This window comes from Natator depressus, chromosome 1, assembly GCF_965152275.1.
Source record: "Natator depressus isolate rNatDep1 chromosome 1, rNatDep2.hap1, whole genome shotgun sequence".
NCBI classification, from domain to species: Eukaryota; Metazoa; Chordata; order Testudines; family Cheloniidae; genus Natator; species Natator depressus.
This window is the reverse complement of record NC_134234.1, coordinates 263668319-263693432: the sequence shown is the minus strand read 5'-3', so window position 1 is coordinate 263693432 and position 25114 is coordinate 263668319. Positions and strand designations below refer to the sequence as shown.

Sequence of the window (25114 nt, the reverse complement as noted above, 5' to 3'; positions counted from 1 at the left end):
TCCCCACCAGGCAAATAGACACACATACTCTCTCTTTCTAGTCCAATGACTCTTTGGTTATTTATCCAAAATGGAACACCTTCAACAGGAGAGACAGAGGATGCCCCCTTCTCCCATCAGACTATCCCATAGTTCAGGGGTTAGAGCACTCACCTGAGAGGCTTGGCAGACCTCTGTTCAAATCTTTTCTCTGCATCAGGTAGATAGGGAGAATTGAACCTCTGTCTCCCACACCCAAGCTGAGGGTGCTACCAGTGAGCTAAGTTATATGGTGCGCAGGCCCACCACCTCTTTCTCACGTTTTGAATGGGACCCAATCTTGTAGGCAAGCTCTGAGCATGCCTTGTGGTTTGGGCCCCCAGGTGGAATGAGGAATGCCTGGTTCACACATCACACCGGGACTTAGGCAGGAGGTAGGTGCTCTGATGCCTAGAGGGAGGCACCACTGCACTTGCCCAAAGGTAGAAACTTTGGCACCCAGGGAACTTTGACCCTGAAAATGTAGTTGCCGAGTTTACGCACCAACACGGTTCTAATCACACCGGCACCTAGTACCACCTAGTGGATCTGGGCCCCAGTGATCATGCCTATAACCTTCCTTCACCCAGCTCCACACTGGCACCCTGCCTCCTCGCAAGCCTAACACCCTGCCTCCACTCCTGCCTCCCAAAGATCTCTCTGTTTCTGCACCACAGTAGCTCCCTACTGTCTCAGAACTAACCCCTAGCAGCTTGCTCCCTCCTCAAGCTCTGTCATTCTAGCAGCTTCCATCTGCTTGCTCCAGTCTGCCACATCCAAGTAGCTACCTCAAACCCAGCATCTCCCCTGCTTACCTCATTATGACTTGAGCTCCCCCCGCAGCCGGTGTCCAACCTCCCCCCGGTTTTTGTCAACTCACCCAGCGCTGTATCCAAGTTACTCCTGGCAGTGCCGCCAAATCCTGAGATTCTCAGTCCCTCAAAAGTGGCCTGAGTGTGTTCCCAAACTCTCCTCTTACCTTGGGAGTCTCAAAGCATGGTGGCTTTCCACACACTGTTGTTTTCTGGCTGTGGCTGCTCACCCCTCCCCATCTTCATTCTTGTGGGGGAGGGGGAATCCATGAAAGGGGCATTATCCCACAATCTTCCAGAACATCAGACTTTTTAGAGGAAGGGCTACTGCCTTCTCACACAAGCTACAGAAGATAAGGACCAGCTGGTAACTAATGTGCCAGGTCCCAGTAGGTGGTTCTCTGTGCTCTAGTGAAGCCTTGCCAAACACGCACAAGGAACCCCTGAGCATAGGTAAACTCTGCCAAGTGGGAGGCTTCAAAGGGCTTGCTAGAAAATGCGGGGCATGGTAACACCCTTCTCCTACTTTTCCCACCCCAAACCCTGGGAGTAAGGTTTCAGAGGATATAATGTTTCCTCCAAAAGTCCCTGTGAATGGGCTCATGCCCTAGAGCTATGAACTCCTGCCTTTGCCTCCTATCCTCACTTACAGAATTGAGAGGGTCACCATCATTCATTAATTGAACTTGCCTTCCTGCCTCTCTCCTAGCCTCAGACCCTACCCTCCCAGCAGCCTTTTACCCACTCTGCCTTCTAGCCAGCCAGTCACCCTCCAGCGCTCAAGTCTGCCTGGCAGAAATCCAACCTCTCATCAAGCCAGCCTGGATATGTGGCACCCACGCATCCGCCATACCTGTCACCCACCGAGCCTCCCTGATAACTGTTCACCCTGCCACCAACCAATCATGCCCTCATCCTGCTCCACCCCTTCCCAAAACCTTTTGCTTGCATCTAGACAGAACCCCCACTAAAACACTCCTCCTGCCTTGTCCCCATCCTGTATGACAGGCATCCTGGTTTTTCAGCTTGAAAATCTGGTCACCCTGTACCTCCTACATCTGCAGTCAATATGTTCCAACAACCCCCACCTCTGTGCCTCTCTCAGGGTGGGATAGCCAGTTGGTGGCTCAGCGATGTACCTGAGAACCAGTACATTCAAAAGGGTAAAACGTTTAACTAAAACTGGGCCCCTAACACAAAAATTGTGTAAACTTTAGTCAACAGAATGTGTGACCCTGTGTATGCATGCACATTTTCCCCTTGAACAGTCTGTCTGATGCAAAACCCATTGACTTCAGAAGGAGTACTTGCACTAAGTTCATTGGACTTCAGAACAGGCCCTTTATGTGCTACAAGAAGAACAGAATGATGCACAAAGCAGTGGTGACTGTACAACTTCATTTTATTTTGTGTGCTTTTATAGGATATAAATAAAATGACAAAATTACAAAATTTATAACTGGAAGCCCAAGCATATTTACATATATTTGTTGCAGTGAGGCTATTATTTACTTCGTTCCTATACAATTTTCCTTTTGGTACTATATTTTTCAGTTATTTTTACTGTCAATTTACTACATACATATCAACAGTGAATAAGCAAAATATGTACAAGGAACTATTTGTTCAAGTAAATTGAATACTGTATTAAAAGGTTTTCATTACTCAGAGCTATAGGCTTAATTAAACCATATACAATTATCAATTTTAAACCAAGTCCAGTTATCCATTTTTGGAATTCACCAATTGATAATTGTAATGGAAAAGCTCAGTTAGATATGAAATAATAATAATAAAAAAACATTAAGACAACCGCACAATTTATCAATATCTCTATAATGAACTTCAAAATGATTCACAATTTGACTGGATAGAACGATATACATTAAAATGTCATTTTTCTCCTATAATGATATTTGCACCGTTATAATTCAGTTCTACATAAATATACATTATGGTATTATACAAATACTCCACAGACATTAAAAAAATTAAAACACTTGAAAGAAAATGTAAGTAAATTTCATTTAATCAAGCAAATGCTTACCCATTTTTGTTTCATGAAAACAGTTTTATTACTTTGGAATTTTTTTCTCTTTTTTTTATTTAGAAAAATGTCTGCAATAGAACTTCTTCTTTCAAACAAGCTTTCTTTGACAGAAACCTTGATAGCAAAATCTGTAGTTTTGATTATGTTCTCTAGAACCGCTGAGATTTTAAAAAATACTAGTAGAATTCATGACTAAAGCAACAACAAACTGTGTAAATTGTTGTATGTGTGCTGCAATGACTAGTCTGCTTCGATTCTACTCCCATCAGATGAACCACCTAGTGCATCCACCATTGATATTTTGCTAAAGGTACAGTAGCAATTGTTTAGTCAACTTTAAAATAAACAAAATCTTTCATAGTTAATCTGACTTCATCTCCTATAGAAATATTTATGTTCTCCCATAGTATTCTTTTCCATAAAAATATCTAATACAAGACACATTTTCTGTGCATTATTCATTCCTCTTTTTAACTAATCATAAAATTCTCATCCTTTGTCACACTGTGATAGGTTATTTTTTTAAGAGGATCAAAGGACACTAATGATTACATATAAAACCAGCACATACAGAAATTGGGGGTAACTAATTTCTTGTTATTTTACTATTATTTTTAATACAATAAAGAGTAATTAATTCTTAGGAGTTCAGGGGTTTCACAAATATTGTATTTAATAATTCTATTTCAATTAAAACCGGCCAGGATGTAAATAACCAACCAAATGCCATACTCATAGGCAGCATTAATGTTAGTTTAGAGAACATTTTAAAAAGTAGAATCCTAAAATAAGAAATCAAAGAAAGCACTGTGGCGGAGTCACAAGAGGACTGCTTGAAAAATATTTCCTCACTCTCCTTGCAGACTGTAATTTAAAAGTCTTCACATAGTGTCATTCTCCTGTCAGTGCTGCAGGAAGAAATAATTACCAGCCTTTTTTAGTTAGTTACAAGGCCACTCTTACAGTGCAGTCTTCCTCTCTACTGGATTGAAATGTTGCCGTAAAGGAAAGGCTGTGCTGTGACTACTTGGAGTGCAAGGCACAACAAGAACCAGAGGACAGTTTTGTATCAGAAAATTGTAGTTTCATACTTGGTATTAATTCCTCTTTTGGCTTCTTGTCCAGGTTCTACAATCCATGGTAGATTGGCAAGAGTCTTTTGTTCAGATGGATCTATCTGCTTTAAAACAAATACAAATAAATTCACACACTTAACTGGATCAGCACTTTTGTACAAAACATCTCACATACTAGTTTTGCGTCTGCTGAAGAGGTCACAGAATAAATCCCATGGTTTTACCATCACAGAGAAATCTGTACAGGACCATAGCTTACTTATAACTAAGCTTTATTAACGGCTTGATCCTGAGATGTGCTCTAACCTTTTTTAATATAGAGCCAGATGACAGCACCAGTGGCCAAACATTTTTCTTTCTTAAGATAATCTTTTACAAAGCAAAGCATTCTGTCACACATCACAAAACTGCAAGTTAATTACCTTATAGTAAGTGGAGGTTCTTTGAGATGGGTGGTCCCTATCTGTAGTTCTCTGTGGGTGCACATGTGCTTCATGTGCCCAGAGCTGGAGAATTTTGACAGCAACATCCATCCGTCCACGCATGCACCCTGGCTCACTTCCCACCTCCAACCAAGGAGATAAAGAGCGGGGCAAACTGACCACCTCTCCAGTTCCTTCTCTACCACAAAACAGACGATCCAAAACAAAGGGGAAGGAGGGTGGATAGTGGAATACAGAAAAGTACCACACATCTCGAAGAACCTGCAGCTATTATAAGGTAAGTAACCTCTTCTTTGCATGCTGGTTCTTAAGTGTATTCCACTGTGGGCGACTGACAAGCAGTACTCAACTAGGAGGAGGTTGTGAGGCTATAGGTGGCAGAGCCGAATGAAGGACTGCCATTCCAAAAGATGCATCAGCAGAGGAGTCCTATACCAAAGCAGAGTCTCGCAAACATGTGGACAGAGCTCCACATAGCTGATTTACAGATGTTAAGTAAAGGCACCTCTTGAAGCGATGCCATAGACATTGCTTGTGCTCTTGTGGAATGAGTTCTTACCCCAGGAGGTGGGAGAAGATTAGACAGCTGATAGAGCAAAATACAGCCTGAGATCCATTTTGAGATTTTTTTTTTATATCCTGACTCCGACCTTCTTTTCTTCTGAGTATGTGTGTGATTTTGGGAAGTACACAGGTAAGTGAATTGTCTGGTTCAGGTGAAACTCAGAGACTACTTTGGGGGTGAATTTAGGGTGTAAACATAATGAAACTTTGTCCTTATGGAATTTAATGAAAGGAGGATCCGCCCTCAGCACTCCAAGCTCATCTGGCTGAGGTGATGGCTACCAGGAATGCACCCTTCATGGACATGAGAGAGACATGGAGCAAGAAGCTAATAATTCAAAAGGAGCCTTGGTGAGTATTCAGAGAACAAGGTTCAAGTCCCATTGAGAAGTATCTTTTTTTTCTTTTTTAAAAAGGTGGAAAGGTTCTGATTAGGCTTTTCCAGAATCTGCTCGTCAGTGGGTGTGAGAAGATCGAAGAGCCCTGTGAAAGTGGAGGGCAATCTGACCTCATTCCATTAATAGCTACTCTTTGTTTGGGGTTGTTTCACCACATATGTATTCACTGAATAGTAGTTCTGTCCAGCCTGCATTTCTCCAGCTTTCTTCTCAGAGTGGGTCATGTGAGCCTGTGCCAAACACCCTTGCTGAATTCCAGGTATACTATGTCCCCAGCATTCCCCCTATTCACCAAATCAGGTACCCTGGCGAAGAAGGAAATCAAGCTGGTTTGGCATGATTTGTTCTTGGTAAATCCATTCTGGCTGGTAGTGATTACCTCTTCATCCTGCAGGTATTCACCAATGGGATGTTTTGTGCACTGCTCGAGTAGCTTCCTAGGTATCGAAGTCAGACTGACTGATCAATAGTTCCCTGTTAATGAACTGATCTGTGTCCAAGAGGCCATCCCCCATCACCCTTGCTGGGCAGGCTCCCAGTGGATGGAGCATTCAAAAGGGAGCAGCTCAACCCAGCCTGGGCTGGCTGAGGAGGAGAGCGGTTGTGTGCACAGCCTCCTGCTGGGAAGCCACTGGGACTCCAAGTTGCCAGGGCTGAATCTCCTAGCTGCACCATGGGAAGCCAGTCAACTACAGGAACAGAAGGGGATGAGTTGCTGTTGCCAGTGGAGGAGCTGCCAGGGATGAAGCAGAGGGAAATTGAGAGGGATCCCACATCCAACCCTGGAAACAACACCGGAGGGACTGGGACGAGACTAGGATGCGACTCAGGGAATGTGCCTGAGGGTATTGGGACCTGAACCCGGTGTCAGGATACTTGGTTTTGAAGGGCCCTGGTTCAGAACCTGGTGGGGGAAGGGTGGTCCTTGGTTCCCCTACTCTCCCCACTCTATAACAGGGTTTAAAAGAGAACTGGATAAACTCATGGAGGCTAAGTCCATTAATGGCTATTAGCCAGGATGGATAAGGAATGGTGTCCCTAGCTTCTGTTTGTCAGAGGGTGGAGATGGATGGCAGGAGAGAGATCACTGATCATTACCTGTTAGGTTCACTCCCTCTGGGGCACCTGGCATTGATCACTGTCGGTAGACAGGATACTGGGTTGGATGGACCTTTGGTCTAACCCAGTATGGCCATTCTTCTGTTCTTATGCACTGATTGCCACCAAGTGGACCCGTAAGGAGCTGACGGATAAACCTGCTGTCTTTATGGAAAGGATACAGTCCAGAGTGAGAGTAATACCCGTAGCTTCTAGGGGTGTGTGTCGTTTATGTGCTCAGACAGAAGAACGCTTCCACTTGGCTAGGCAACATTTCCTAGTGGAATCCTTCCTATTGTTAAAAAGGATGTTCTGTACAGGTTCAGAACATGATCACTCTAAGGATGATGCCCATCCAAAAACCAGGCTCTGAGATGAAGCAGATGTGTGTTGGGATACTTGATCTTGCTGTTCCTCTGGGTCAGGAGATCGAGAATGTTGGAATAATGATCAGTGCCCGAGACAACATGTGTAGGAGGTTCAGGAACAAAAACGCTCTGGGCCAGTTGGGGACTTGTGCCCTGTCCTGCTGAATCTTGCGCAAACCTCGAGACAGGAGTAGTAGTGGCATAGGGAAGGCATAGTTCAGATGGTTTGACCATGGAAGCAGCAGAGCATCATCCTGTGCGTGGCAACCTATGGCTCCTCTGGAACAGTAAATGTTGCATTCCATGTTTGTTCGGTAGGTCAACAAGTCCCTGGTGGGGGGTCTCCCAGAGAATGAGAATATTGTTCATCACAGAGTCATGTAAGTCCTACTTGTGATCGACAGAAAAGTGTCTGCTGAGAGAGTCCACTAGCACATTCCGGTTTCCTGGTAGGTAGACTGCTGACCCGGTAATCTGATTGCTGATGCACCAGTTCCACAGACTGACAGCTTCTGCACATGGGAGATGGATCTCGCTCCTCCCTGTTGGATGTAAAAGACAGTTGTGATGTTGTCCAACATTATGAAGACACAGTGACTTTGAATGACCAGGAGAACGGCTTTGCAAGTCCTTAAAACTGTTCATGGCTTTAGAACATTGATGTGCATCCTGGACTCTCGAGATGTCCAGGTGCCTTGTGCTTTATGTTTGTCCATGTGCAATCCCCAACCCAACAGGTAATGATCATCCTGTCCGGTGCAGAGGCGAGGAAGGGAACACCAACACATACCTGGTGGGGATTCTTCCACCATAACAGGGACAGTTTCACTTTGGTGGGATCAGTCACTATGGTGTTCATGGATTGTCGGTTTGGCAAGTACAAAGTTTGGAGCCATGCTTGTAGGCAATGAGGGTAGAGTCTTGCAAACAGCATGACATAAGTGCATGAGGCTATATGGCCTAGGAAACAGAAACAGGTCCTGACAGGCACTCGTGGGTTGCTTATGACCTGGTCCATAATAGTGTTCATAGCTGAAACCTGTCCTAAACAGGTAAGCTCTTGCCATGGCTGAATTTAAGGAAGCCTCAATGAAGTATAAATTCAATGTAGGGGTGATGATGGATTTTTTCCAGCATTTACGTTGACCCCCCAAAGGAGAGAGGAGTTGCAGCATTGTCGAAGTCAATGTACGGACCTCTTGGCATGACCTGGAGTCAATTGTTAAAATGCAGATGATGGTGTAGCCACAATGTCTCATATAGTCTTCTACTACAGAAAACACCTTGGTAACTACCCTGGGGAGGTAGCAGTGCTGAAAAGGAGTACTCTGTATTGGAAGTGGTCAGAGCCCACCATGAATCTATCTGAGAGAGTGTCTGTGAGCAGGGTGGATGTCCACACGAAAGCAGGCGTCCATGTCAAGAGCTGTAAACCACATGTCCTTTTCCAGGGATGGAATTATAGATGCCAACATCTCTATAAGGAACTTGAGTTTGTGAATAAAGAGGTTGAGATGGCAGAGGTCCAGACTGGATCTCCAACCGTCCTTCTTTTTGGGTATTAGGCAGTATGGCAAGTAAAAACCACCCCCTTAGTACTGCAGAGCAAGCCACTCCTCACTGTAAGGAATATTCCACTTCTTGCTTGAGACTGTTCTAGTGCAGTGGCCCCCAAACTTTTCAGGGTCATGCCCCCCCCTTACTGCTGTCCGTGCCTCCACCCAACTGGGGCCAGGAGCAGGGGTGTGACTCAGAGCGGGAGATGCAGACAGGGTAAAGGGGGTTGAGGCTGAGGCTGTAGCTGGGAGTGGGTCTGGGGCCAGGGCTGGGAATGGAGCAGGGGCGGGGCAGGAAGAGTTGGGGCGGGGGTGGGGGCTTGGGGGAAAGGGTGCAGTGTGGGTGGGGCCTGGGGGGACCAGAGGTCAAGCACCCCCTGGAAACTGGGGAAGTTGGCACCTCTGCCCCTGGTAGATTTATAACCTCTCTCAAGAGGGCGGGACCCAATGGAGTGGGAGACTCTGGGTCTGGGGGAAAGTGAAAATATCTTCAGGAGGAGTGTAGGTTTCAGCTCTTCCCGGAGTGAGAAAGGTCCTGGCCACCCAAACCACAGTCTGTGCCTCTGCTATTGAAGACAAAGATAGTACTGTGGGTAATGCTCTTGGTGATTGGTCTTCATCGGTGCTGGTGGATCCCACGGTTTCTGTTTGGGGGATACCAGAGGCACCAGTGTCCTCGATCACAATCCAGTGCTCATGGACGCCCTTGACTTGAGGGCTTTCTTGTCATGGTTTGGGACATACTAAGTTCTCTTGGTCTGAGCTTGCTCAGTTTAGGCAGCGATGAATCTGACTTCTTTGAAGTGGGTTTGGAGGAAGACTTAGCCTCATGCTTATGGGAATTCTCCCAGCTCACCTGACAAGACGTCACTGAAGGATCTGTGGGGGTAGACCCCTTCGCTTTGGACTTGGACCTTGTGGCAGGAGGTGCACTCCTTGCTGAGTCAATCTGATATTGGAGTGGGGGGTGGCGGGGGGGAAAGTTCCCTGGCCTGGGTCTGACTGAGGCTTCATGGCCTTTTCTATTAGGTGCTTCCTAAGGTGAAGTTACCACACTTCCTGGGTCTGGCAGGGGAATGAAGGGCAGGTATTGCACCTTGCCATGATGTAGGTGTCCCTGAGGCACTACAAACAGGGTGGGTGGTCAATGCTGATTAAGAAGAATCGCGGGCAGGAAGCCCAAATTTTGAAGCTGAGAGCCCTGGACATAATGCGGTACCCCCAGGTCAGGGAGGCTAACTAAGTAACTCTGAAACACTAAAATGATCAGATACAAACTTTAAAACTCTAGAACTATAAACACTATTTACAGATATGTACTCATATTCCCAGAAAAAGGAGAAATCCAAAGCTTTGGACTCTGGAGGTTCCAAACCGGACTACGTGGCGGTGAGAAGGAACTGGGGAGGTAGTCGCCCCAGCCCATCTTTTATCTCCTCAGTTGGAGGCATGAGGATAGCCAGGGACACATGTGCGGACCAACGGACTCGACTTTCACATTTCTCTGGCTCCATGCACATGGAGTGCGTGCATACTCACCGTGGAATATGCATAGGGACAAACAGTCCAAGAAGAACAATACCTCTGTGCCATTTACACACTTCAGAAGGGAGTTTTAAATTGAGTTAAATTAATAACATATGTGCTAGCCATGCTGACCGTTCCACCTGGCCTTCATTTGGGAAGGAGTATCAGTTTAGATGAAATAACTTCACCAAAAACCAAACTATACCTAAACAATTTTTATTTTAGGTTAGAAATGTGGTTGCTTTCTTTTCAGTCCCGACAGATGCTTATTAGATCTTCTGAGACTTCAATATTAGAGCGGACCAAATTTCAGACTCTCCAGTTCACAAGAAATTTTGACATTAGTTTCAGCCTGATTTGGATGGGTCAGTTCCACTGCTGCTATTGAGTGGTGGCCACCAGTAGAACTGACATGAATCGTATCAGCAGCAGCTGGGGATCCTGATAGCCATGGATCTGGGGCAGCCATGCCATGCAGAGTGCTCCTGGGGTAGGAACCCCAAGGCTTCCAAGCTCCCAGGCCAACTCCCATTCCTGCAGCCTGTGGTGCTAACTGCCCTGGGAGTCCAGCTCAGCCTCAAGGAGCCTGAAAACCCCCGACTCCCAAATAAGCTGGGGCTCTCAGGACTTTCAGGTTGCCTGCTGCAGTTGTGGGAGCCTAGACCTTGAGAGCCACATCTTGTGCTATGGCTCCCAGGGATGCCATGCTCCTGACTGCAGCAGCAGGGAGTCTCGAACCTCAGAGCCCTAGCTCAAGCCAGGATTTTAGGGCTTTCAGGCTCCCCGCTGCTGAAGCTAGGAGCTGAGTCCCAGTTAAAGCTGGGACTTCCAGGATTTCCTGCTCCACTACAGGGAGCCTGGAAGCCCTGGGGTCCCTGGACCCAGACCAGACCGCATGGTTGCCCAGGAACCATGGACTTTTGAAGCCCACTGTTCCCAGTAGAACCGTATCCATAATTTGACAAAAATTAATTGAATCCGAAGTGTTTTTGTGAAATATTTAAGCAAGTCAGCATTTTTTGATTGAACTCTTTAGTTGGACAATTCCTGACTATACTCAAACTAGATTTTAGCAATCTCTTGGACTGCAGACTGTCTTTAAGTCTCACAATTTCTAGCTCTTTTCCAAGTTTCCAGGAAAGAAGTTGTGTGTGTGGTGGGGGCCAATGAATTCTGGGACATCTTTAAGTTCTACATGCTCCAAATAATATTTGACTAGTTCAACCAATACCCAAAGATGAGACTGAAGACCTTTCCTTCTTAAGTGGAATGTCATTATAGATCGTGATTTTGTTAGGAATTGTGAAGAGGGAGATCAGGTCAGGGAACCTGTTTGGGCTTATGGAGAAAATATTAGAAATGCGGGTTGTATTCCAGAGAAGAGGAGCTTTGAAAGCAGGGGGACTGTTGAGGGTCAAAAGACAGGAAGAAAAGAGAATGAGCTGGTTCTGATGGGAGGAGAAATGTAAAAAGATAGAACAGGAAGAAAGGATAGAATATGAAGAAAGGAAAAGGAAGATAACTGAAAGTTCAGTCAAGTCAAATTAGGATTCAGTTGTCAGAGGCCTTATCTGAACCAAAATTCTGTGCTTTTAAAATTTGCCAATCATTGATTTGCATCTGCAGTGATACTGTATTGGGGGAAGTCAAAGGCACTCAGTTAGAAGACACAACAGGATTATTGTTTTAATACTTGATTGTCCTCAGAGGACTGGTTTTTGGTTAGTTTCTAAAGATGAAGATATCAATGTTATGGTCTCATACTAGTGTCAAAGTTTAAAAAAAGGGATAAAATACGTCAAGCTACATTTTGTGTTGATTTACACCTTGTCACAATCTCAGTGAAGTCAATGTGATCGCACAGGTTGTAAATCAGAGCTGATTGTAGGCCATGGCATTTAAAACAGCTACATTACACATGGAAATAAACACCGAAACATGTCAAGCAGTGCAATAACAGCATAAGAGATGCCTGACTAGTACTACATATACAGCTCCTTAGAGTGGAAGGGTCTGAGATAAAGTGTTACAAATTGTTGGCATGCTGAGATTCTACAACTCCTTGCAGACTGTCTTTGGAGTGATGAGTGGATGCGGCCTAGCTTATCTTGGGGGGTGCTTTTCTGACCAAACAAATATGTAAACTACTATCAAATTCATGCCAACGTATTTTTTTGTATAGCTGGGTTTTGATTTTCCTATTTGCTACTTACCACAGACTTTCGAATACTAACACGTGGTTTTGGAATTGGTTTGGTGGGTTTATTTTCAAAGCTTTCTGGGAGGGTTGAAGAATGGCCTCCTTTTCGTGCTTGTAGTGCGAGCTGGTAGGCTACCTCGAATGCCTGTCCAAGTGTTAGAATTATTTCATAGGCTAAATTCTGGAACAACAACAAAACATTCAAAATTAGAGTTAGGATAAATTAGCATTTATGAATATTAATTAGGGACAATCCTGCCCAGTGCAGTGGGGTAGACTTTTACATGCCTGTAATGTACAAGTCAATGCTACCATATAAATATATTAATAATACAAATAGAAAAGATCTAGCAGGCCATCTTCAGTTTATCTTCAACATCTGTGATTCAATGTATATCTATCAAAGGGCAATCAAAGTCTGATCTGCCTTCATAAAAGGCATTATTCAATTATTGTACACAATCTCTCAATTGCTAAACGTTAAAACAGGTGACCAGATTAGGTCAGTGTGGCCTACTGACACCACATTACCAATACATAAATTGATGTTCTTGTATTTCTTCTCTGTGGCTTCATTCTATGTTCCAGCATGATAATTCAAGGGAAATTCCTGTAAGTTTTATTTTAGTGACAGATCACAGAACTGAGCCAGTGGAAGGGGAGGGTGAGCCAAATCACATGCTTCCTCAACCAAGTCTGTGTGCATCATCCCCCAGCTAACCTTGATTGACTCGCCTTCAAGATGCCACCCATCTTCTTCCATTATTTCTTTAACATTTTACCCAGCTCTGCTTCAAGCCTGATCTCCCGAGATGCCCTCTTTCAAAATCTGCAGTTTGAGTCATTACTTCCCTTCTCTTGTGTCTCTGAACACTCTGTGCTGCACTATCAGAGAACAGCAAAGGAGCAGGAGGGAACTCAACTTCAGTGAGCATTTCCAGAAAATCTAAAGGAAAATGTTACAAGTGCACCCTTCACTTTACTGGGCTGCAAGTTGAAAATGCCGTGAGCCACATTCTCAGGCTTTGTCTTTTGCAGGAACTGGCCAAAGGGCTCTTGGGTGTTCAAATTCTCATTTAGAACTAGAACATCAGAGAATCCTGGGAGGTTACTGTACATCGTTGTGTGTTTGTTACCAAAGAAGTCAGATTCTACTAGAATAAGACCACTGGGTGACTGCATAACTAGAATAATACGAGTGCTCATTCATTGAGTATATGCAAAATGTAGATAGAATATTTGTTAAAGTAGCTGCTTGCTCAAAAAGTTGTGAAACTTGGGCATTTGGATTTAAGGGATTAGTGTGACCATTTCCTTTGGTTTTGAGTAATGTCGGTTCAGCTTCCCTGTGGAACCTTTGAGCTTCAGATATGCACAAAACCCAAATCTCAAAGTGAAATTTAGTGGAAACCACCATGCTTCATTCAGTTTCAGGTTGAAACCATGCTAAACCAATCACACATAACTTTGATGCAAAGCCATATATTTGCACAAGCTCACTGAATAGGTTAGTGAATCCTTCAGCTAACTGTGTGTATGTTTCTAGTTTGTAAAAAAAAATGAAGCCATACAAGATTTGCATAAGTATAAAATCTGCCCTTCACTAGTTAGAAGTATAATTTTATCCTATCTCCTTATTTCAAGCCATAAGCTAAACCCCCACTGTCGTTGTGAAGGTATTTTCTCTCATACTCTTGTAACACCCACTTTAGGAACAGTGTACCAAATTCAGACCTTCTGAAAGCAGGTGCACCTCCAATCATTTCAGCTAACAAAAGGGGCCAATTATTCCATCAGTTGCACAGGTGCAATTCCCACTGCCTTATGTGACAGTTGTATCCATGCAAATGATTAGGTTCATTGTAACTGGGTCCCAGATTTGCATTTGGCTCATTATAAAACCAGCATTGGTCACTGTCCAGTGATAGACTAGATAGAAAAATTTACTTTTTAATTTGTCCATCCAAATGTGATCAGCTGCTGTCAAGGTCCCTGGGTAGGCTGTCCCTGCTAAGACCCTTTTCCAGTCCACTGAGTGCACTCTTTTCAAGTGACAGGCCCATGCCTTCACTTCTGTTTGGGATGGGATCTCATGAGCCAAACACTTTCTGACTTGGTCTCTGGGGTACACCCCCCTAGTTGACAATCATGCTGTAACAGCATATGTTTGCAGTGATACAGAAATAGCTTATTTAAAACAAAGCAGGATTTATTTTGCCAAAATGTACAAAGTGCCCCGCAAAGTGGATTTAAAAGAACAAAGAGACTTATATGCATATTTCCTTACCTAATCTTAACTGCTATATCTATAGCTCAGGAAGATCTGTCTTATTTCCTATCTCTGAGATGGGAGAACTAGCCTACACTTCATGCTGCATGCTTCTCCTGCCTGTGAATGAGTTCTTCCAGTGTGTCAGCTTTTTCATTGACACACCTAGGGCCAGTTCTCCCAGCTCTCTCACCGTCCCCTTCCCTTTTCTAGGATCTTTGGGGTTTCAGGTCTCCTTTGTTCCCAGGCTTAGCCTTGGGCAGAGTAAAGACATTCTAAACTGGAAGGAGCCAGCTAGGTAACTTCTCCCCCTATCAGAGGGCCCAGTCATTGCTCTCTTAGCTGCTTTGAGAGTGTGTACCTAAAGCTGTCTTATATCTTAGTACTTGTTGTGGTTCCTGCCCCTAGGCCAACTTCAAGCTCCAGTCTGTCTTAACCCTTTGCATTCAAGTAGGCAGCAAGATAGAAATTGAACAGAGAAACCAACTCATCCATGGCATTCATAAGAAATAACACAGACTTTTTCTCAGTTCATCACAGTTGCTATGATCACATCTACCACCACAAGCTGCTCAAGGTTTCATACCTTTGACACTGAAATCACCTACCTGAACTGATAAGAGTAGGGCCAACCACTTGACTTAGGGAAACCTGGCCAGAATTGGTCAGTGCTGCAGATGTAGTTTGCCACAAAAAATTCACAGATTTTAAGGCCTAAAGGGATCATTATGCCAATCTAGTGTGAATCCAGCTGAACATAGGCGACAAATTGAGAAACCCATTGGTCATATTTGCCACAAATGTATAGAATGACACATTTATGACTCCCAACGGAGTGCCTATGCTAATGTCACAAGATTAAGACTTTAGAGACACATCCTGCACTGCTGTAGTAACATGACAGTGCACTGCCCACAAGATTGGATTAATTGTAGTGAAGATTATACATTGATAAGGAATAAGTTGACAGGACTGGGTAGAATAATGGCCCTGGAAAAGTAAATCCAGCAGTATTGTGATAGTGCACTTTACAGCATGGCATACAAGGTCATCAGGACACAGTCTGCACTGGATAATTATGAGATGACAGAGCAGATGGGAACATAGAATGTGCCGTGCAGCGACAGAAGAAATGTCCAGGTAGTCTGGGACCCTACCTCCAGTAGTAGTTAAAAATAGTTCAAGGGATGCTGCGAATTATGTCCCTCTTTAGCACATTATATAGTGGGACAACAGCCATGCCCAGAACCTGAATAATCCACAGAGGCGCTTGACATGCAGTAGTCACATGTGAACATAGGTGTGCCTAGTAAATATGTTCAAATATATCCTAGTAGAGAGAATGGACCATATTGCATTAAAGAATATTATATCTGTAAGTGGGAAAGGAGTCAGACACGATGGATTAAGTTAGAAAGCACCTTGAAACGAGGCAAGGATGCAGTGGAATTAAGAGTCTTCAGGCTTCTGGTGATTTTTAAAACAGGAAAACTCAACTGCAAAAAAAATCTAGATACAAACTGGGTTAGCTTTGGGGATTTCTCATTTACTGTGTGTATTCAGTACTGGAATGGGAATACTGTATTGAAGTTGCCCAATATGGGTGCCTTACATGTGCTACACCTGAGTAGGGGAGTGGAAATGCCACAAGGTTCCCTTGCAGAGTTTCCACTTGGGGTGTTTGTGGAGGACACAGGTTTGCTCCCAGTGGCATGACCAAGGAGGTTCAGCACTGAAAAATCAGTGGATCCCCCAATATCTGTGGAGGCCTTCTGCCCCCACAGCCCCTTTCAGGCTCCCTGGAAAGGAAGCAAAGCTGTTGGACCCATGCGCTACTTGGACTCCTGCAATGGCTGGTGGCCTACCCTTCGCCCAAGGATGGTTGAGGAGGAAAGTAAGTAAGTTAATCCTGCCAGGGTATGTCCAGGACATCACAAAGAAATTCAGAAGAGGTGGATAGTCTTGTTTTTCTTTTTTTAAAGTTCAAGTTGTAATGCATACATGCTTCAGCATGCCAGCTTGACCCAATAGTCTCCTGTCACTTGTATTCTGATTGTTCTATTACTATTCGATATTTGTTTTATTTGGGACTGTCAAGAGATTAAAAAAATTAATCGCGATTAATCGCACGATTAAAAAAATTAATTGTGTTTAATTGCACTGTTAAAGAATAATAGAATACCATTTATTTAAATATTTGTGGATGTTTTCTACATTTTCAAATATATTGATTTCAATTACAACACAGAATACAAAGTGTACAGTACTCACTTTATATTATTTTTATTACAAATATTTGCACAGTAAAAACAAAATAAATAGTATTTTTCAATTCGCCTAATACAAATAATGTAGTTCAATCTCTTTATCATGAAAGTTGAACTTAAAAATGTAGAATTATGTATAAAAAAACTGCACTCAAAAATAAAACCATGTAAAACTTTAGACCCTACAAGTCCACTCAGTCCTACTTCTTGTTCAGCCAATTGCTCAGACAAACAAGTTTCTTTACATTTGCAGGAGATAAGGCTGCCCACGTCTTGTTTACAATGTCACCTGAAAGTGACAACAGGTGTTTGCATGGCACCGTTGTAGACGGTGATGCAAGACATTTACGTGCCAGATGCGCTAAAGATTCATATGTCCTTTCATGCTTCAACCACCTTCCAGAGGACATATGTCCATGCTGATAAGGGGTTCTGCTCGATAACAATTCAAAGCAGTGCAGACCAAAGCATATTCATTTTCATCATCTGAATCAGATGCCATCACTGATTTTCTTTTTTGGTGGTTTGGGTTCTGTAGTTTCCACATCAGAGTGTTGCTCTTTTTAAGACTTCTGAAAGCATGCTCCACACTTTGTCCCTCTCAGATTTTGGAAGTCACTTCAGATTCTTAAACCTTGGGTCGAGTGCTGTAGCTGTCTTTACAAATCTCACATTGGTACGTTCTTTGTGTTTTATCAAATCTGCAGTGTAAGTGTTCTTAAAATGAACAACATGTGCTGGATCATCATCTGAGATTGCTGGACCATGAAATAAATGGCAGAATGTGGGTAAAACAGAGCAGGAGACATACAATTCTCCCACAAGGAGTTCAGTCACAAATCTAATTAAGGTGTTTTTTTTTTTTTTAAACAAGCATCAGCAGCAAGGAAGCATGTCCTCTGGAATGGTGGCCGAAGCATGAAGGGGCATACGAATGTTTAGCATATCTAGCATGCAAATACCTTGCAATGCCAGCTACAAAAGTGCCATGCAAATGCCTGTTCTCACTTTCAGGTGACGTAAATCAGAAGCACGCAGCGTTATGTTCCGTAAATGTAAACAAACTTGTTTGTCTTAGCAATTGGCTGAACAAGAAGTGGGACTGAGTGGACTTGTAGGCTCTGAAGTTTTACATTGTTTTGTTTTTTTGAGTGAAATTATGTAACCAAAAAAAATCTACATTTGTAAATTGCACTTTCATGATAAAGAGATTGCACTTCAGTACTTATATGAGATGAACTGAAAAATACTATTTCTTTGTTTATCATTTTTACACTGCAAATATTTGTAATAAAAATAATATAAAGTGAGCACTGTACACTTTGTATTCTGTGTTGTAACTGAAATCAATACATTTGAAAATGTAGAAAAACGACCAAAAATATTTAATAAATTTCAATTGGTATTCTGTTGTTTAACAGTGCGATTAAAAGTGCCATTAATCGCGATTAATTTTTTTGTGTTAGTTGCATGAGTTAACTGTGATTAATCGACAGCCCTAGTTTTATTACATTAAGTGCTTTTTATTGTGTGAAAGTTTCAGAGGTTTACATATGGTGCTACATATATTATTGTTGTATCTTCACTGTGTTATTAATGTTTTTATGAGGCTATACTAAAGCTTCTAGGATATTTAAAGTAAGAGTAGATCATACATATGATCTTTAGTTTTTATAGATTTTCCATTAACGGTGATGTGCAAAGAATTTGTTAAAAATAAAGATTTTTGCCCCCCCCCCCTTTTTGGGGGGAGGGGTGTATAAGGAGGACCTGAAGTGTTCCTTCTGTTTCATAAAGATTTTTTCCCCCAATTCTTTTTCTTACAGCTCAGGATTGTCAAGTCTGGTCTTCACTGCTGTGGTGGAATGCTGCCTGGTTTTACTAGATAAGCTTTTCTGGATGTGTGTGTGTGTGTCTCTAAAAGCTTACTGTGAGCTAACACATCTCAGTAGAAAGGGGGCAGGTTAATTACGCCATCCAGTGCCCCACATATGGGAGTTAAAATAAGTGTTGGCAAAACCAACAAAAGTACAGTGGAGTTTTAAATAATTGACTAAAAATCCCTTCCCTGCTCAACTGCTAACTTTCAGTTTCTTGTCTCTTGGGATTTCAAAATTTGCCTAGTTCTCAGCCACGATAGAATCTTCAAGGGCAGACGAGCCCAGAATTTCTAATATGAAGGCAATCAGGAAACTTTTTTTTTTTTAATAAATTTTTCAGGCTGTCTTTCTCCATCATAATGAAGCAATAAAACAGAACAAGCCCAGTTTTTCCTTTTGAAGATCACCTTTAACATTCCTCTTGCTTTTCCATATGATATGGATATACCTAGGTCCCAATTCTCTGATCCAGCCGGAGTGTTCAGTGCAAGTCTAGAGGGATGCAAAAGAAGGAGAAGGTGGCTTTATGTTGGGCAGGCTTTGGTCTGGTCTGGCATGAATTAGAGCAGGCTGAAGGCTGTTCTGATCTGTGCTGGCTGCTTTCTATCGCCAGGAGCCACAGACTAGCCGAATTAAGGGCCTGTGTCCTGTGGTGAACTGGAGTTTGGCATAGGATCTGCCATGGTGACTTTTTATTGTTGGAGGATCCCTCTGTGGAGGAGGAAATGCTTCAGTGGCAAGTGAAACGAGGTTTAGGGCTGCTTTGTGCTACTGGACAGTGCAGAGCAGCCTTTGTTGTACTGATGAATCAGGTCCCACCTGCGTACAATATTCTCAAAGTCTGATGTCTTGGGTATTTTCATGCAGAAACATTACTCTGAATGCGAGCGTGCTAAGCTGCACACAGTCTCCCATGAATACTAAATATCAACAAATCTTGTAGTATACCTCTCCTTACATTAGATTTGATTTCTCCTCCCCAGGAAAATGTGAAATTAGAAGAAGCCTTTTTTGCAAGTTAAAAGAGGAGCAAAAGTTATTGATTTTAAAGTATTGTGTCTCTATAATATTTATTTTGTAGTTGTCAAAACATATCGTTAGAAATAAAAATAAATACAAATTCCCATTTTTCTATTGACACAGTTGGATTTGCTGGAAAGAGCTATTGTAATATGCTGAATATAAGAACAACTTCTGCAGTTATTCATAAATGTGGTATGTAGCCCAGGACTGTATTGTTTCTATGGGCAAAAACCTGCTTGCAAGATCAAGCTACCATAGGAACAAACAAGTACTGTACTTTAAATAGAAAAAGTGATCTCAGTCTACTGTATGTTTATGTTGTGCTTATTTAGCTTTTTTTTTGATGGCACTTATGCTTGCATCAGAAATGTTACATCCTGAGGAAAAAAATAAAACACAGAGAGAATATCTGAACAGGCGGCACCCTGGTGAGAATTAGAAACAGCAGGAGAATACTATGTTAAAACAGCCAGACATGAAAGTCTATCTGTACATCTTAAAATAGCTATTATAAGAGCTTATGGCATTTAGTACTACCCCCATGGTAAGGAAGATACTGGAATTATCCTGAATCTCTAGTCTCTACTTGGAAGGCAGAGAAAAACTGAATTATATCTACTACACCTGAAACTCTACATGTTTGTGGTTAAGCCTTATTGACAAGAGACAGTACACTGTAGCTATTATGAGCTTTTCAAAGGATTGGGAAAATTAATAATCCATATTGATTCAATCAGGGCAGTTCTAACTGGTTCACTTTTTATTAATTCCACCCTCTTTAATTAATAACACATCTTGTTGACCAAGGTCTAATATTTTTAAATATAAATTTAATTTTCTTTCTAGTCCCTATTCAGATCAAATCTCAAGCATTAAGAAATTAATCAATACAAACATTTAATGAAAACTAAAATTTCTTCTAAATGCCTTGAACAGCTATTTAAAATAATTAAACCTTTCTATTTTACCATTTAGCAACACTGCCTGTCTTAACAGCTACAGCGGTATGTTCAGACATAGCTGAATTGTTTCTGATGTATCTAACTGATCTATATTCACGGGAAATGTGTTTCAAGAACACATGCACAATATACTCTGAGGATTTTACATATTTGTGCAATTTTTACTCAGGAGTCGACCCCGACACTCCTCAAGTTGGCACTCTCCAGTGGTGAACGGAGCCAGGGAATGCCATCGGGTACTTGGCCTCCTTGGCAGGGGCTAGTACACATGCAGTGGCCTTTTTGGAACCCGTGGGCGTTTCCCGCAGTGCAGGGACCGCAGTCAATGTGCTCCTATTCAATGGCCTCTGAAGGAAGGGAAGGGTTCTGCCGCCCCTTTGGGCAGAGTCCAATCTGGACTCTGGTACCGAGTACCAGGAGCTGGCGTCACGAGATTCAGTCAGTGCAGGAGTGCCCTCAGCCGGTGCCGGCCTCCTCCTCCTCCTCTTCTCCTGACAAGGCTGTGTTGAGAACGGGCGTGTTGCTTTCCCAGGACGACTACAAGGCCCACCAGGAGCTGCTGAATAGGGTGGCCAAAAAGTTGGGCATACAAATGGAGGTAGTAAAGGAGTCCAGCCCATTCATTACAACAGCCCATTCTTGTCTGAGGCTGTTGGGTCACGTGGCCTTGCACATATGTGGTGCAGCTTGCAAAGTTACACCTCAGGCCCCTTCAGACATGGCTGGCTTCAGTGTACTTGCCAAACTGCCACCATCTGGACTTGGTCCTCATGATTCCTTCCCTGGTTCTTGCCTCTCTCAGTTGGTGGCTGGACACACTGGTGGTTTGCGTGGGCATTCCCTTCTCACAGCCCCGTCCGTCAATATCCCTGGTCTCAGACGCATCAGCGCTAGGCTGGGGAGCTCACCTAGGGCTCCTCAAGACTCAAAGCCTGTGATCTCCAGAAGAGCTCTCGCAACAAATCAATGGCAGAGATTTGCGAAAAGCATTCCATTTTGGGCTGGTGCTTATGAACAACACTGCAGCCATGTTCTACCTGAAAAGGCAGGGAGGGTCTCGCTCTTTCCCCGTGTAAGGAAGCTATCCTCTTACTGGACTTCTGAATAGCCCACTCAATTCACCTTCTTGGAGGGAAGAATGAACTGGCATATTGCCTCAGCAGGTCTTACTCCAATCACCACAAGTGGTCACTTTGCTTGGACATCACGAGGGATGTTTTCCCGTGATAGGGGACTCCCCAGATAGATCTGATTGCAACTATGCACAACAGAAAGTGTCACCAGTTTTGCTCCCTGCGAGGCCACAGCCCGGGTTTGCTCACAGATGCCTTCTTGCTCCCATGGACAGATCACCTGTTCTATGCTTTCCCCCCATCCCACTAGTGCACAATGTTCTGCTAAAAATCAAGAGGGATCGGGCACGGGTCATTCTCATAGCCCCAGCGTGCCCCTGAAGCACTGGTTCACCACACTGTTAGGCCTTTCTGTGGCTGCTCCGATTCCGCTCCCTCTATATCCAAATCTGATCTCCCAGGACCATGGTCATTTGGTCCACCTGAACCTCAGCTCCCTCCACCCGATGGCCTGGAAAGCTCCATGGCTAAATCCCAGAGACCTGGCTTGCTCGGAGCAGGTTTGCCAGGTGGTCTGAGGGAGCAGGAAGCCCTCCACCAGGGCTACGTACCTCTCAAAATGGAAACAGTTCTCCATATGGGCTTCCCAGAGTGGAGTCTTGCCCATGCAGTTGTCTCTGCAGGACATTCTTGACTATTTGCCTTGCCTGAAACAGCGAGGTTTAGCGATTCCCTCAATTAAGGTCCACCTTGCAGTGATTTCAGTGTTCCACCCCCCTGGTGGTAAGCTGGTCTGTTTTTTCATACCAGATATCCATTCATTTCCTCAAGGACCTGGAAAGACTATACTCCCAAATACGAGAACCCGTCCCTCCGTGGGACTTAAACCTGGTCTTATCAAAATATATGAGCCGTTGGCAATGTGTCCCTTGTCATACCTTTCATGGAAGGTGACCTTCTTAATGGCCATTACTGCGGCCAGAAAGGTCTCGGAGATCTACGCCCTCACGTCGGATCTCCATGCACAGTTTACTTTAAGGATAAGGTGCAGCTGCGTCTTCACCCCAGCTTCCTCCTGAAGGTGGTTTCCCAATTTCACAGTAATCAGGCAATCTTCCTACCTGTCTTCTACCCAAAGTCACATGAGATTAGGGAGGAACATCTTCACACTGGACATTAGATGTGCCCAAGTGTTCCTTAAAGAGGTCAAAACCATTCTATAGATCTACCCAACTCTTCATAGCGATTGCTGAAAGGATGAAAGGTCTACCTATCTCAGCTCAGAGACTTTTGTTGTGGATCATATTATTCATTCATACGTGTTATGAGCAGGCAGGTGTTCTGCCACCAGCTATCCTGACTACCCACTCCATGAGAGCGCAGGCATCATCAGCATTCCTGGCTTAAGTCCTACTCAGGACATTTGCAGAGCGGTGACTTGGTCATCAGTGCATATGTTCTCTAGTCATCACGCCATTACTCAACAGGCTAGGGACAATGCCAGTTTCGCTCGAGCTGTTTTACAATCAGCACGTCCATGAACTCCGATCCCACCTCCTTTGTAACTGCTTGGGAGTCACCTACATTGGAATGGACATGTGCAATCACTTGAAGAAAAAACAGTTACAAACCTTTCTGTAACTGTTTTTCAAGATGCATTGCACATGTCCATTCCAGTACTCCTACCCCTATTTATTGGAATTGGCCGGAAAGAAGGAACCAAGGAGGTGTGGGGTCGGCTGGACCCTTTATACCAGCGCTATGAGTGTGTGGCACCAGAGGGTGCCAGAGCCACTCCTATGGGTACCACTGATGGAAAAAATTTCTGGCTACTGTGCTTGGGGCACGCACACACCTACATTGGAATGGACATGTGCAACACATCTCTAAGAACAACAGATATGGAAAAGTTAGTAACCATTTTTTTCTGACGAGTTTACAAACCACTTGAGATTCACTGTGGTAGCTAGTTACCGTGGTGTCCTCAGGATCTCTTGAGAGGTGTATAGCCTTGTAGTTCAGATATCTATGCGATCTCTTTAAATATAGAATATATTTTATCAAAGTAAATGTAAACATGTGATACAAACATTTTCATGTCATTGCATATATTAGCAAAGAAAGTTTTATACCCTCAGCTTTTCTAGTGTGTAATTAATTGAACACACTGTAAAAATCTAAGCATATAACTTTTAGAATATTGCAAGATCAAGCAACTTATTTTTGAGCACTCTGGCCCAATACAGGAAAACTCTTAAACACACACAATCATAGAAATGTAGGGCTGGAAGGGACCTCAAGAGGTCATCTAGTCCAGTCTCTTGCACTGAGGCAGGACCAAGTCTATCTACAGCATCCTTGGCAGGTCTTTGTCTAACCTGTTCTTAAAAACCTCCAACGACCGGAATTCCACAACCTTCCTTCGCAGCCTATTCCAGTGCTTAAGTATGGTTACAGTTAGAAAGTTTGTCCTAATATTTATCTAACCTAAATCATTCTTGAAGTAGCGTAAGGCCATTACTTCTGGTCATCTCTTTAGGGAACAATTGATCTCCCTCTTTATAACAGACCTTAACGTATCGGAAGACTTTTACCTCCTCTCCCTGGGTCTTCTTTTTTTCAAGGTTAAACATGCCCAGTTTTTTTTTAACCTTCTCTCAGAGGTCAAGTTTTCTAAACTTTTTATCATTTTTGTAGGTCTCTGGACTCTCTCCAATTTATCAACACCTTTTCTCAAGGGTGGTACACAAAAACCAGACACAGTTCTCCACTTGTGCCAAGTGGAGCGGGACAATGACCTCTGGTGACTTACATACAACGTTTCTATTAATATACCCCTGAATTATATTAGCCTTTTTAGCAACTGCATCACATTGTTGACTCTAATTCAATTTGTTATCTACTACAACTCCCAGATCCTTTTCAGCAGTAGTACTATCTAGCTACTTATTTTGCATTTTATAGTTGTGCATTAGATTTTTTCACCCCTAAGTACAGTATTTTGCACTTGTCTTTGCTGAATTTCATATTATTGATTTCAGACCAATTCTCCAATTTGTTTTGAATTCTAATCCTGTCCTCCAAAGTCTGAGCAGGCCCACTCTGCTTGTGTCATTTGCAAATATTATAATCATACTCACCACTCCATAATCAAAGTTGTTAATGAAAATATTGACCCAGTATGGGACCCAGGAAAGATCCCTGCAGGACCCCGCTAGATACACCCCCCACTTTGACAGCTAATTACTCTTTGAATATGGTCTTTCAACCAGTTCTGCACCCATTTTATAGTAATTTAATCTATTCTAGACTACATTTTCCTGGTTTTCTTATTAGACTGTCATGTGGGACTGTATCAAAAGGCTTACAAAAAATTCAAGATATATCACATCTATAGGTTCCCCTCCATCTACTAGGCCAGTAATCCTGTCAAAGGAGGAAATTAGGCTAGTTTGACATAATTTGTTCTTGACAAATCCATGTTGGCTACTACTTATAACCCTATTAGCCTCTAGGTGCTTACAAATTTA

At 43.2% G+C, this 25114-nt stretch overlaps 1 protein-coding gene across 12 annotated transcripts in view; it reads right to left on the bottom strand.

Moving 5' to 3' along the window:
* Window positions 1-2214: 2214 nt before the first annotated feature.
* ANKS1B (ankyrin repeat and sterile alpha motif domain containing 1B) overlaps window positions 2215-25114 on the bottom strand; it is a 749199-nt gene continuing 726299 nt past the window's right edge. For 11 of the 12 annotated variants that reach the window (XM_074941833.1, XM_074941831.1, XM_074941836.1 and 8 more), the window contains 2 exons: window positions 12124-12291; window positions 2215-4060 (listed from right to left, as the gene is read on the bottom strand). In XM_074941833.1, the coding sequence (XP_074797934.1) occupies window positions 3950-4060; window positions 12124-12291 (279 nt within the window). In that variant the 3' untranslated portion in view covers window positions 2215-3949. The remainder of the gene's footprint in view (window positions 4061-12123; window positions 12292-25114) is intronic. The other variant, XM_074941834.1, reaches the window with a different exon arrangement.